The sequence below is a fragment of the Diabrotica undecimpunctata genome, chromosome 2 (assembly GCF_040954645.1).
Source record: "Diabrotica undecimpunctata isolate CICGRU chromosome 2, icDiaUnde3, whole genome shotgun sequence".
NCBI lineage: Eukaryota > Metazoa > Arthropoda > Insecta > Coleoptera > Chrysomelidae > Diabrotica > Diabrotica undecimpunctata.
In genome coordinates, this window is record NC_092804.1 from 51,151,738 (window position 1) to 51,166,758 (window position 15,021).

General features: G+C 34.4%; 1 protein-coding gene across 2 annotated transcripts in view; it reads right to left on the minus strand.

Moving 5' to 3' along the window:
- Positions 1 to 15,021, minus strand: part of LOC140434531 (host cell factor 2-like) — a 60,073-nt gene that overhangs the window by 22,162 nt on the left and 22,890 nt on the right. Inside the window, exons 11-14 of one of the 2 annotated variants that reach the window (XR_011950058.1) lie at positions 14,005 to 15,010; positions 9,725 to 9,883; positions 6,880 to 7,075; positions 3,070 to 3,298 (exon numbers count right to left, since the gene is read on the minus strand). Coding sequence is in view for 1 of the 2 variants with exons in the window: in XM_072522868.1 (XP_072378969.1) it covers positions 3,237 to 3,298; positions 6,880 to 7,075; positions 9,725 to 9,883; positions 14,005 to 15,010 (1,423 nt within the window). In the remaining variant the exon portion in view is untranslated. Of the gene's footprint in view, positions 1 to 2,788; positions 3,299 to 6,879; positions 7,076 to 9,724; positions 9,884 to 14,004; positions 15,011 to 15,021 lie in introns of those variants that run through there. The other variant, XM_072522868.1, reaches the window with a different exon arrangement.

The following is a 15,021-nucleotide window of genomic DNA, read 5'->3' on the forward strand; positions in this document are numbered from 1 at the left end:
GTGATGAGTGGGCTTATCAGCAGTTTGTAGTCTTAATTTTTTCCGAAACAATTCCAGTAACATGAACGTCTGAATTCTATCATCATTGCGATCAAACTAACACAACACTTGGGCAACAACAGACTCATCAGTTACGGCAATAAAATCTATAAAGCAGAGGAAGGTCGGAACTAAGGGGTAAGTTTATACCTACCGGGATGATAATAAACACATATCGGTATTGTGAGATCTTAACAAATTTAATTAATGGGATAGCACGATATGACGTATTTTCGACTTGACGTACGGGTCAACCAACGACAAAACTTACTAGTTTAGAAAGCAAATTATAGACCCCACTTAGCCGGGACCTAGCATCATGTTTCCTCATTTGTCGTAATAGATAAGTGAAATGGATTATTAGTACGAGGAGTTGAAAGAAAGGGTATAAAGTAACATGTTTAGACTTTTCAACGATGTATCATCCATTGTTGTTAAAGTTGCACCCCCACCTCTCTCTCTCTTTCAGTTGAGATGCGTTGGCGTTGCAATCACCTCATTATGTCACTGTATTTTGAGTGAAGATGTCGTCGCATCGTTAACTTCAAACATACAAAACTTTGACGTTATCGGAAAAAATAGCGGCTATTAAAGAAGTAGAAAAGGGGACGAAGAAAAAACTGAGATTGCCAAGGACTTTGGAATTCCTCCAAACACATTATCCACCTACTTGAAGAAGAAAGAAACAATTCTCAAGGGTGAAAGTGGGTGCGGTAAAGAACGAAAAAGTTTAAGGGAGCCAGAAAATCCAAATTTAGACAGTTGTGTTTTAATGGTTCAAACAAGCCAGGGATAAGAAGATTCCCATGAGTGGTCCCCTTATAAGAAGCAAAGCTGAACAATTTTCTATTGAAATAGAGAAAAACAATTTTAAGGCGAGTACAGGATGGCTAGACGGGTTCAAAGAGCTCAACAAAATTACATTCAAATCCATTTGTGAACAAAGTGGGACTGTTAATCAGCAAAAAGCCAACCAATGAAAAAAAAAATTGGAGATGATTCGGGATGGATATATATGAAAGACATATCTTTAATTTGACGAGAAGGGTCTTTTTTTAATGCACTCCTCACAAAACACTGGCGTGTAAAAACGGAAAATGTCCCGGAGGAAAACTAAGCAAAGAAAGAGTCACTCTCGTAATTGGCACAAACATAGACGGATTAGAAAAACTGCTTCTACTGAGGCTAATCTGCGTTATTTTAATAACGTGAGGTCAAAGTGAACCAGTGAATCAATATGTGAACAGCTCATGAGATTGGATGACTAGTCACACAATACTATCCCACTGATGGAAAATGTAAATTTTTTTTTTCTGCCAACATGAGATTCAGTTCTCCAGACTATGGACCAGGCATCATAAAAAATCTTAAACATGTTTACAGACGTTTTTTGGTTGAAAACATATTGACGGAAGATTGCGACTACTTAAAATAAAGTTAGATATTCTTCAAGCCTCTCGAATGTGTAAGAAACCTTGGGACAAACGATCAAATCTGTTTCAAAAAAACGGGTTCGTAAAAAAGGAGAATGCAGAAAATGCTAACGACACTTAATAGAAGAGCTGCTTTTAGTTGACGGCTGAGAGGACGTAATTTTTTATCCTGCCATCTGTTATGAAGATTTTGTCAACGTGGATGAAGATGCAGAGATCATTGCTGATGAGTCCAAAATAAGAGTCATGAAGACGACGCGTCATCAGTTGCGGGGGAAATACATGTTCCGCGTGCGGCCGAAGCAAGGAACTATATTACACAACTTGGACGGTACTTTGAAAGTAAAAATGACGTAAGACACTCTGTCTTTTGTCAAGACAGACAGTCGTTGTTGAAAAAAGACAGACTGACAAAGTCTGTCTTTTTTCTTTAATTGTAACAAATGTTCTTATTTTCAATAAATTTTTTGAGACAAAATGTTTTATTGTTTCAATGACGCGTTCTCACTGTAAAATACCAATGAGAGCACCTGCAAATGATAAAAATCGACAATAATTGACCATTTCTTTTATAGCTTGCAAATATTTTAATTGGTATTCTTGGTCGAATTTTGTTGGCCCTTTTTCGATTGAAAAAATTCGGACAAGAATAAAAACGAAAACATCTGCCAGCGATAAAAATGGTGAACTATTGTTAATTTTTACGAAAAATTTCGTCTCTTAAATAAATATATAGCTATTTTAGAAGTAGTGGGCGTGAATATAAAATTAGTTCTATAGAAATTAATTCCAATGCTACTGCTTAAATTAAAAATAATTCCAGACAATTAAAAATTCTAAACCAAATAAAATTCTTATCGAATTATATGTTCAAACAGACCCACCACCTTCTGTCAAACAGAAACCAAATCTATTATATAACATCTTTCTCATGGCTTTGAGTTTATTTGCTGAGATGTTTTTGGCTAGGTTCGTTAATCTTTTCTTTTGTCTCAGTTGCTCCAAGTTTGTGGCTCGCTCCAAGAGTAATTGAATTGAAAACAATCTGTTTTATCGTTCGGTGTAACGCTATGATCGGCGTTCATGCACAATGTGGAGGGGAGACTAGCGGGAAATACAATTTTGATCTTTGTCTATTAAGTGAAAACATAATGTGTTTCATCTTTATTGGATATTTCGCCAATTTTGTAATACCCATCATAACTTTTTTCCGTACCCATATATATATATATATATATATATATATATATATATATACAATATAGCACCAAAAAAATGTAGGCCATATGTTTTGAACGATAAATCAAACACAGATATTGCTTGATCAAAATAAATGACATATATTTACAATATCTTAAGCACCTTACATGTATGTTTGTAATTATATACTAAAAATGATACAAAACAAATATCAGTCACTGATTCACTTTCTATTAATCACCTATTCAATAGGAGATGAACAGACTGAATAAAATTCATCAATATAAATTAAAAGTTGATATTTACAAAATGTAACGAATCACATATAACGAAAATATAGAAAATCACTACATCAAAATCAATGTCAAAAACTAAAGTTTCGTAATGCTAATAATACCTTATAAGATTTCCATTCAAGTTTTTGAAGATGCAAAACGTCAAGCAGTTTATACTCGAAAAGAGGTACTTTTCAATTGCAAATCCAAACACGCAACGTCCAAATAATCAATATTTATATTTTTACCACATTCAAACACCGTCGTATATTTTTACATTTCTTCTTTATCATACTTTCTTAACAGCTACTGGTGAGGAATCTGCAAGACGCTTTGATTTGGATGATGCATCTGAAAACAAAAAAAATAATTTTTAGATAATTATCTAAAAAAAGTGTTCAATTTTTTGTATCATGTACTAAATCAATTCATTAATTTCTACATAGGTTACAAGGTGGCCAAAGGTGCTAAAAAAAGTGCCATCGTCAAAGTAAGCAAGGTACATAGACTTGTTTGCTTAGGACTCACAGGGGCTATGAGGGGCACCCCAATCGCAGCTATAGGGGCTCTACCTGATCTCCCCCTTTACATATAATTATGAGTAGTTCAGAGAAATTAGAAAATTAAAAAGCCTTTTTCGTGACACTCTTTACATACAGGTAAGTAACAACTGCTTTTAATAGAAAAAGCATGGAAAATCCTTTAAAATGAGAGTTTGTGAATTTATCTTAAAATAATAAGCAAAGCATTACACTTGAAACTATAAGTTTTTCTCTTTTAAATGGGCATGGGTACATAATAACAATGAGTATAAATTTAGGTTTACTTTTTTTATATAAAATCTATCTCGCTTTAATTCAAACGGTCGTTTAAAGGTCGTGGCATATTATCATGCACGTTGCGTTTCCAGCACGTAGCGTTTAGTTTCCGAAAAATATAATTTAAACGATTTTAAATATGAACAACTCACACTGTCAGGAACGTATCGTATCAGACACCTAACGTTTCCGTTCATTATATTCGAAAACAATATTTATTTTACGGATGCCGACGGCTACGGAACGAGTCGAAACCTGTTGGTACTGGTGCGGATAATGTGAATTAGGGGTCCATCGTTTTCTCCTCGTTGTTTATTTAGGTATTTGTTTGTAATTGATACAGAGTATTTAAAAAAATAATTTTCGAGGCTATTTTTCCTTTCTCTTAGCATTGGATGTACTTCAAACCTTCTTTTTACTACAGTTTTTCTTTCTTCATCGTTAAGTAGAAGAGCAATTGCACATAATTTTTGTCGAGAAAAGCGAGATCATATCTTCACCGAACTAAACTGAAACGTTCTATGTATGAAAATGTGAACGTGCAATCCGATTGCTGGACTGGAAACGCTACGTGCCGGAAACTATACGTGCATGATAATATACCGCGACCTTAAATGTCTTATGTCTAGGTTCAACTGAAACATAATTTATCTTAAGTGACCAGCAGTAATCTGCTATCATTCGTACATCAAAACGACCTTGAAAATGAAGCTTTTTCTGAGTGCTTGAAGTCTTGGTGAAATCACTTTCCCATCTCTTCGCTGAATACACCCACATTTTCAGGGAAATAATTTAAGTGAGAAACCAGAACGTGTGATTACAAACTCACCAAGCAGTCTAGTTTTTGAAAATTGTTTGGTTTTGTTGATATGACTGTTTTGTATTCAGTATCTCAATGATTTCCTAGAAAATTGTGACCAACATATTTAAAACTAACCCATGCTTCTTTTTCAGAAAGTTTCATAGTTTTCTCAAAATGTCATTTTCATTAGTTTCCTGATGCCAGTGCCTACAAAAACAGTAGGGGCGGTTTGTAGGGGTTGACAGGGTTAGAGGTATTTTGTTTCGATCAGTAAACACAATTACTGTATATGATTTTATTTTGATATGATACTATAAGCAATTCATCTTAGGAATTCCTGAGGTGGGTTTGTCTGCTTGTGGACTGAAAGGGATGGTTTCTATGAGTTGGTTGGGTTTGTGGTGTGTAGGTTTGAGAGTGTTGGATTTTGGTTGTCAGCTGTGAAGTTGTTGGAATAAGGTTTTATAAAATTAAAAAACATTATAATACGATATTTCTCTTCGAAAAAAGAAGATACCTGAGTAAACTACACGTTATTTAAAAGATTGAGATTTGTACAATAAGATTGTTATAAGGGTTTCTGGGAGAAAAAATATATTGCGAAGCTACATAATCACAAGAAATGATGAAATATATAGGAGTAAAAGCAAAAGAAAAATTGTTATACATATATAACCTAATATGGAAGAGAAAAGTAATACCCAGAGAATGGACAAATGCAGTAATTATGCCTATATACAAGAAAGGAAACACAAGAGACTGTAGGAACTATAGAGGTATATCACTACTATGTGTAGCAGCAAAAGTATACGAAACCATAATAGAAAGGAAAATTAGAAAAGAAATAGAACATGATTTAGAGGATGTACAAAGTGGATTCAGGAAAGGACACAACACACAAGACCATATATTCAACATGCAACAAGTAATAGAAAAAGCCTTAAAGAAAAATAAAGAAATACATCTCAGCTTTATAGACATGGAAAAAGCATTCGACTCCGTCAAAAGAAAAGATATATGGGAAAGCCTAAAGAAGAAACAAGTAAGTGAAGAACTGATAGAAGCAACAAAGAGTATATACATGAAAACAACAAATACAGTAAGAATGTTAAATATACAGTCAGAACCATTCGAAACAACCCAAGGAGTTAGACAAGGGGGAAGTCTTAGCCCAGTACTATTCATAAATGCTGAGATGTGTATATTTGCAGACGACATAGTATTAATTGCGGAAACTGCAGAAAAACTGAAATACAACTTAGAGAAATGGAACCTATAAGCAAGCAAATACAACTTAAACGTAAACAAAGAGAAGACTCAAATAATGAAAATATCAAGGAAACAAGGGACGGAAGATCAAATAGAAGTTATGATAGACCAACAAAAAATAATACAGACAATAATACAGATCTTAACAACAGAATGGAAAACACAGGAAAACTATTCCAAACACTAAATAGAGGATTCCTTAATAACAAAGAAATATCAACAAAGACCAAGATGACAATATACAAAACAATATATAGACCTACAGTGACACATGGAGCAGAAAATTGGATATTAAACAAAAGACATCAGAGCAGAATTCAGGCAGCAGAGATGAAATATCTCAGAAGAACGATAGGAGTAAAAAGAACTGATAGAATCAGAAATGAAGAAATAAGAGAAAGACTCAAAATCAAACCGATACTCGAGTCAATCAAAGAGAAAAAATTGGCATGGTTCGGACATCTTACCCGGATGGACAATAATAGACAAGTTAAAAGAGTGTGGGACGCCAAACCAATAGGGAAGAACAGAAGAGGAAGACCCATTAAAGAATGGAACAGTGACATCTCGCAGATACTGCAGAGTAAGGGTAAGACTTGGCAGGAAGCAACACAGATGGCATCCAATAGGAAGGAATGGAGAAAGTTCGTTAAGAGCTAGGACACCTCAGAAGACTGTCAAATATTGTAATGTAATGAATTGTATTTTAAACGGCCCAACACCGAAAGGTACAAATGGGTCTACTGATTAAGTAAAGTAAGTAAAAATATTTCAGAAACCAGAAACAATTTGGAGCTCTGAATCGGATTCGGCGCACAAAAAAAACTGCTGAAAGGTATATTCGTATCTCTTGGTCCGAATATTGGTCAAATTTTGTGGCCTGCGAAATCTGTTTGATATTTTTTACTATAATATACATTTATGTCAACAAAGATGTAAAATTTCACTAAATAGCATAAATTTCTTTTTTTTTCTTTAGTCATTGGGTAAGTTAAGGGAAAAATTCGTGAGCATATTGTTTTACCAATAAAAATTTTACTTACCTTGCAGCCACCTAACCTGGGTAGCGGGTCCGTAACCTTTTTCATTTTTAGCAGCAATACGGAATATTATCGCTGCTTTCGTCGTTGTGTCTAGATGGGCAGCAGACAAGGAGGTATTACTTACAACACACTTATTATTCGGGCCGCAATAAACTCGTACAAAGGCCAGCTGACCAGCGTTGGTATTAACTTTATCCTATTAAAAAAGAAAAATATTACTGATAAAATTGTACTGTATACGTATTTTACATTTTATTTGATATTGAAATAAATCAGTGTCAAGGGACCATTATTCCCTAGGCGTACCCCCTAATGACTTCGTAATTATCTAATTATAGGTATTACAAAGTTTCATTGACGTTCAAGACTCACTCATTTGGTGATATCAATCTACGAACGAAACTATGAAATCCGACATTAATGAAAACATTTAATTGTCTGCAGAACGTTCTCATAGCAAGATAGTGTCACCTAGTTCTTGCATTATTAAAATATATAGTTGAGAGTATTTATTGTTTTTCTTGCAATAGTCGTTTTTAATTCTTTATATTGAATGATGAGTATTTCCAGGTTCATAGTTTTGAAACATCTCTAATACTCTACCAGGCAACAAATCCGAGAGCACATTCTAAAACACTCTAGTTTGTCTCCATGTCAAAAAACGTTCTAATTGGTGCCATGTGCAATACGAAATATTATTTAAGACATTTCTACACCAAAATTTTGCAAAAAGAGTCGATTATATGGTGAAAATATGTTCAAAGATGACAGGAATGAAAGTGTCGGCCGTCTACCAGATTAGAAGCGAAGAAAAGGGTCACATTGTGGGGCAACCACTATATGTTGAAGGTGAAATTATTTGGACCAAACATTGTTACAGGAAAGTTTTACAGTTGGAACGATATGGCATGAGAAAAATGTATCTATTTTTCGCCTATACAGTATATGAGGGAATAAACGAGTCGTCTGGAAAAAATAAGACTAATTATTGAGAGAAATAAAGTTAGAAAGTCAAAAATTGGAGTGGCCTATGCACAGACCGAAATGACTGGAAGAAAATTGTAACGAAAGCCAAGTCATACAACAAACTTTCACAATAAACAAGAAGAATCAAAAAGTTCTAAATAAGGGAGTGAAAGCTTTCGATGTTGATGATTATTACTCATATCAGTAGTGATATAGCTTTTTGAATGGTAGTTTACCAACATTTCAGTGAGTTCATACGAGTAATTACCCACGAAGATATGACTGCTGATGTTTTGGATGAACAGTTTAAGCAAATGATAGAGGTATTTCCACAGGTTACGTATTTCGTACATAGATCACACTAGATCCGTTATGGATTCTTGAATATCATATTAGCTATTGTGACTTATATTGACAGCAGCTCTAAATTTTGATGTAGTCGATATTTCGTACTATTCTCTTAGATTTTTCAGCCATGATGTTCTTCTACCAGAACCCCGTTTATCTTGAATGTTTCCCTGAATGCTAAGACGCAAAAGTTCATATTTTTCAGTATGTCTCAGAATGTGACTGAAATATTCCAACTTGCGTGTGTTTATTATATTGGCCAGTTGTGTTGTATTTTGGTTCAGCTGTCTACGCACCTCCTCATTTCTACATCTGTCGACCCAGCTTGTTCTTAGTAGTTGTCCCATATCTCAAAAACTTCCAAACGCTTAAGGATAGATTCACATCAGTCCATATTTCTACTCCACACAGTAGAACTGGAAAGATATAGCAATACGTCATTCAAACGCAACCGTTCCTCTTTCTTACAAGTGTAGATCAGGCTTTTTCTATTCGACTTTTAATTTCTACGGTTGGATTCCAGCTCTCATTGATATTACTGCAAGATACGCAAGTTTCTCTACTCTGTCCAGTACGGCATCTCTGACTTTTATACCGTCAACCTGTATATAATTTTGTTTGCTAACTAACATACCTATGTATATTTAGCTTTCTTAACATTGAGTTTTAATTCATACTGATCAGAGATCTGGTTTATTTTGTTCATTAGATTTTAAAGGTCTTCTCTGCAATTAACCAGCACTAAGGTATAATCGGCATAACTAACATTGATTACGGTTACACCGTTCACTATAATACCTTCTGTTGTTTCCATAAAACTTCCTAAGTATTTCCTCCGAATACAAGTTATAGAATCGGACCGTGTCAAACACCTTTTCAAGATCAAATGCACAAATGTATACACTTGATTTATATCTCTGTATCAGTACTTTGATACTAAACAAGGACTCCCGTACCCAAGCCACTCCTAAATCCGAATTGAGTATTGCTAATTATCTCCTCTAATATCTTGCATATTCTGCTATGTATTACTCGCAGGAAGATCTTTAAAACGAAACTCATCAGTCATATTGTCAGATAATCACTGCATGTGTTTGCATGCTGTTTCTTTGTTGTTGTGAGTTAAGAATATCAGTTGCTAATACCCTAGTAATTTCCTAACTGGCTACATATAAAATGGGAAATGTTCCGAATTATTTTAAACAACTTAAAAACAATAATTGCAGAAATCTATAAAACATGTTTATTAAAGTGGAGCAACAATCTTTGGATTACTATAAAAAAAGCCCAACCCATATACATACCACATAAAAAAATATTTTATGTTTAAAATAAAAAGATGGTGCTGAATCAAGCATACTTCAGAGATATTTCGCTAATCAGTAACCTGACCCGAAGGCACGCCTATGTCTGCCAATAACAATAAATGTAGAACTCATTTCTATTGCATTACACCTTTTACAATGTTTGTAACTCTCTAAATATCCAATAAAGTTATTTATGATTAAAAACATAAATGATATAGGCTTACCTTTGCTTTCACAGCCAAATAAACAGAATATTCTAATATTTCACCTTGATTGGCACTAGGAGGTTCCCAAGATAAATTTGCCCCTTCTACCGATTTGGTTATTTTGATTGCAGAAGGTGCACCTGGGAAGCCCGGTAGACAAGTTTTAAATGCTGATACCTAATAAAGTAAAATACTATATAAGTTCATGGGCCTATAGAAATTACAAATTTACATATAAATGGAAACCAAACAAATATTTATATTTTAAGTGGTTTGATAAACCAAGATGACTATTAATATTGCTTATGGGTAATTAATCAATACAACAAAGCAAAGAACAGTTGGTCATTTTGTTACATCTACTGTATGATTTTTCTGTATCTCCCTGTACTGATAAATATATATTTCATATTATTCTGTCTTAATTTTATGATAAAATATGGCAACAATATTTCAGTATATGTGCTTTGTTAGTCCTCGAATAGTTGGTATATCCTTAGTAATTCTCTTTTCGTTCTTACTAATCATCATAAGTGGCTCGACAATCCGTTGTGGATCTTGGCCTGCTCACAAAGAAGTCGCCACTCCTGTCGATTCCTGGCAACTTCCCTCCATCATCTAACCCCTAGAATCTGTAGGTCTTCTTCCACATCATCAATCCATCTCATTCGTGGTCGTCCTCTGCTTCTTGTGCCCTCTGGTTGTGAAAATGTTAATCTCTTCGTGTATTCGTGATCTGACATCCTAGCAATGTGTCCAGCCCATCTAAGTCTCTGCACTTTAACGAATTTCACAATATCTGGATCGGTGTATAACTGATACAGTTCAAAGTTGTATCTTCGACGCCATAGCCCATTTTCATTTACGGCCCCAAAAATCTTTCTAAGAATTTTTCTCTCAAAAATACCAAGAAGTCTTTTATCATTTTGAGATAAGATCCACGTTTCAGCCCCATATATCAAAACTGGTCTTATTAAGGTCCTGTATATATTAAGCTTTAGTGCACGTTTTATATTTTTATTTTTTAAATGTCTCCGGAGGCCGTGAACAGTTCTGTTTGCTATTGCTATGCGTCTTTTTATTTCGTCGCTTGTCGTGTTTGTTGCGTTTACTAGCGATCCAAGATATGTAAATTCTTTGACTTGCTCAAAGGTATGGTTGTTAATTTGAATTATTTCTTGGATATTTCGAGGGTTTTTAGAAACCAACATATATTTGGTTTTTTCCTCGTTTACCACAAGTCCTAATTCACTTGCTGCGTCCGCAAGCCTTGTAAAACACTGCACCATGTCTCTCATACTTCTGCCCACTATAACTATATCGTCAGCGAATGCGAGAATTTGCGTCGATCTATTAAAAATAGTTCCATTCATTCTAATATTTAATTGTCTGATTGCCTTTTCCAAGGCAATATTAAAGAGCAGACACGCCAACGCGTCCCCCTGTCTTAGACCATTATCAATGTCAAAGAACGTAGAGTTTTCTCCTTCAATTCTAACGCATGAGCTTACGTTTTGCATTGTTAGGTGGGTCAACTTAACTAACTTAGGTGGGATCCCAAAGTCTATCATTGCATTATATAATGCAGTTCTTTTCACACTGTCATAGGCTGTTTTGAAGTCAACGAAGAGATGGTGTGTTTCTATGCTATATTCTAGTGACTTTTCTAGAATCTGCCTATGTGCTTGAATTTGATGTGTAGTTGACTTTCCAGCAGTAAATCCGCATTGATATTGACCAACAATATCCTTTGTAAAATGTTTAAGTCTTTCAGATAATACATTGCCGAAGATCTTATACGCAGATGCTAACAGAGTAATGCCTCTATAGTTCTTACACTCCAGTTGATCCCCCTTTTTATGCAATGGACATATTATTCCCTTCAGCCACTCTTCTGGTACCCGTTCATTCTGCCATATAAGTACTATTAGTTTATGGATTGCTGCAAAAAGTTGATCACCACCTTTTTTATACATTTCCGAACAGATGTCATCGATTCCTGGGGCTTTATTGTCTTTGAGTTTTAGGATCGCATCTGACACTTCTCTTCTTGTTGGGTCTTCACTGTGTAGTTGACGTTGTATATTTTGTTCATTTTCTATATTGTACTCTCCTTCAATATCGTTTATATTTAGATGTTCGCTGAAATGTTGTGCCCATCTGTTAAGAACTGAGTTTTTATCATGTAGAATTTCACCGTTAGTGTCTTTATAAATTTTTAATCGTGGTTTAAATTCTCGACGGCTAATATTTAAGGATTTGTAGTATTTCCTCGTTTCATTTTTATCGAATAAACTTTGTATCTCACTGAGAGTGTTCTGTTCGTATTCCCTCTTCTTACGTCGATGGATACGTTTTTCCTCTCTTCTAAGACGTCTATACTCTTCTTTTTTTCTCCGTGTACAACCTGCGTCAATGGTTTTTTGATATGCTGCGTTCTTTCTATTTGTGGCCATTTCGCACTCATGATCAAACCAATGATTTCTTTTTTCTGATTTGGTTTTGCCCAATATTTCAACGGATTTCTGTAACACAATATCTCGTATATTTGCCCATAGTTGGTTAATATCTTCTTCTTCTTCTAAGTTTTTTGTCCTTATTTGGTCTTCTATTTGCTGTCTGTATACATTTGCAATGTCGGGATCTTTTAGTTTATTAGTGTCGATTTTTTCTCTCCTTCTTCCCATCTCCTTTTTTAAATTGGATATTCTCTCCTTAAATCGTGTTTTAACTAGATAATGATCACTATCTATGTTTGCTCCTCTAAAAGACCTAACATCTAATAAGTTAGAGCAGTGTCTTGCATCGATGATTATATGATCTATTTGGTTAATCGTTTCATTATCAGGAGATTTCCAAGTTCCCTTATGTATATCTTTATGGGGAAATCTTGTCCCAGCTATAACCATGTTCTTAGACATCGCAAAGTTTATGATTCTGAGACCGTTATCATTAGATTCTACGTGTAGGCTCTCTTTTCCGATGGTGGGCGAAAATATATTCTCTCTTCCGACTTTGGCATTAAAGTCTCCTGCTATTATTTTGATGTCATTTTTTGGGCACTGATCGTACTCTCGGTCTAGTGCCTCATAGAACATGATTCTTTTCGTTCTTACTAATGGTACTAAATTAACGTCAAATGCCCTTAAGGCCTCTATAACAAGAATTTGAAAAGTCCTGTTAACAACAGATCCCACTGTCTCAATTTAATTTTTTTTATCATATTTATACATATGTATAACAGTAATTTTGCCCGTCGCATGCGCCAGAGGATCCAATCAATTGCCATCTACAGTCACTCATTAAATTTTTAAAATAATAAACTTCTTGCATGTAAGCCAAGTAAATATAAAGTATGATTTGTACTATACATCTCACGCCGTTTGATTTGATGTGTCATATGCTAGGATTCGGCTAGTTGTTTATTTTTTATTCAGTCAGAGGTCTTCTTCAGGTCAATAAAGCAAATTTACCATATAGTAGGTTTATATTATCATCCATAGTATCATGTAATATCTTGTATGACGTTTATTAATAACGAAGATGCTGTGTAATGCCCTTTTGGTTGTCGCATTGTTTGTTCTTTTCCTAATACATATATTCGTTACATCCTACCTTTTCATTTGTTATGTTACATGTTAGGATTCGATTAGTTGTTTATTTGATGCTTAGCCAGAGGCCTTTTAAGTCAATAAATCAAAATTTGTCTTATAGTAAATCTATTTTTATCCATAATGCCCTATGATATCTCGTATGTCGGTCTACATTCATTAATAATGAAGATACTCTGTAGTGCCCTTCTGGTAGTAGTCTTATTTGTTTTTTTCTCTTAATATATTCGCTATACCATCCCCTTTCATTTAATTTGATATTTAATAAGATTTAACATGACATTTAATAGATTGGTCCAATCGGAACAATAAAAACGGAAATATGTTTTGCCCTTTTGGCAATGCCGCCATGTGTGTTCAGTTTTTTCGTGAACACAAAATTAGGATAAAAATACCAAAAAAATCTAGTTATTGAAAAAAAAAAATACTAAAATAAAGAAAAAAGTTCCTCAATTAGCAAATTTTTTTAATAGATTATTATTATGATACCTGTACAAAAAAGAAACAACGAAGCGATGTCGTTAATGAAGTATCTATACAGTTGTTTCAAGTAAAAATCTAACTTATTGGCCTCTAAGAATTATAATTGAGTACATCACTTCTTTAGAACTTTATATTTTGTATTTACTATTAATAATCATCACAACTAAAATTAGATTAGATAAAAAAAAAATGAATTTCACATACCTCACTCCAATCACTTCGACCTAATGAATTGATAGCTGCCACTCTGAACTTGTATGCAGTACCCGGTTCGAGATTAAAGCCTGCGGGGTAATTTACAGTAGAAGGCAAAGTGTCCAAGGTCAGATCAGCAGTGTCTTCATTTAACAAAAAATAACTCTTTACATCACAACTATTTCCTCGAATGAAACCAACAGTATACCAAGTGTCTTTAAGAGGCAGTTCAGGATCATGGACATTATTTTCAGCCAAAGCAGCAGAAGCTAATGCTGCTAAAGGATCATCGTCAGGGGCAAGAATTCCTTTTTTCACTTCAGTAACCATTTCATCGGTTTTTAAAATTTTGTTATTTTGACTGTAATTGTGATAATTTGGATCAGCTGATGATTCTTTTCTAATGTCTGTTTCCATTCTCACTGAGTCACTGGAAGTACAGTCGTCTAAAACTTCTTTTTTAATTTCAGTCTCCATATCTACCTCCGACTTGGTTTCATTTTCTTCTGGAGATTTTGTGATACTTGATTCAATCTGACTAGATTGTTCAGATTTTACTTCAGCTTCCAAATTAACTGGTTCAATTTCTGTTTTTTTATCAGCTTCCAAATTGTTTTCACTTTCCGATCTTTCTTCAAGTTCCAATTTGTTTTCAGTTATCTCAGCTTCCAAGTTGTCTTTGATGTCTGATTGTTCTTCAGCTTCTAATCTCATGTCAATGTCTGTTCCTACGTCAGCTTCTGATTCGGCCTCATTTTTTTTAATTTCATCTGGTTTTGCTTCAGCTTCCGATTTTGTTTCCGAGTCAGATTTTACTTCACCGCTTAAGCTTTCTTCAGGGTGTTTAGGTGTTGAATCTGACTCCCAGTCCATTTTTACAATTTCAGCATTTGAAGAAGCGTGCGCAATTTCATTGACGGTAGTCTGCGTAGAATCAGCTTCAGCTGTTGTAGTTGAAGGTTTCATTTCTTCATCTGCATCATCCACGCCACCTCCATACAATCCTAAGCGATACCTATAACAAAA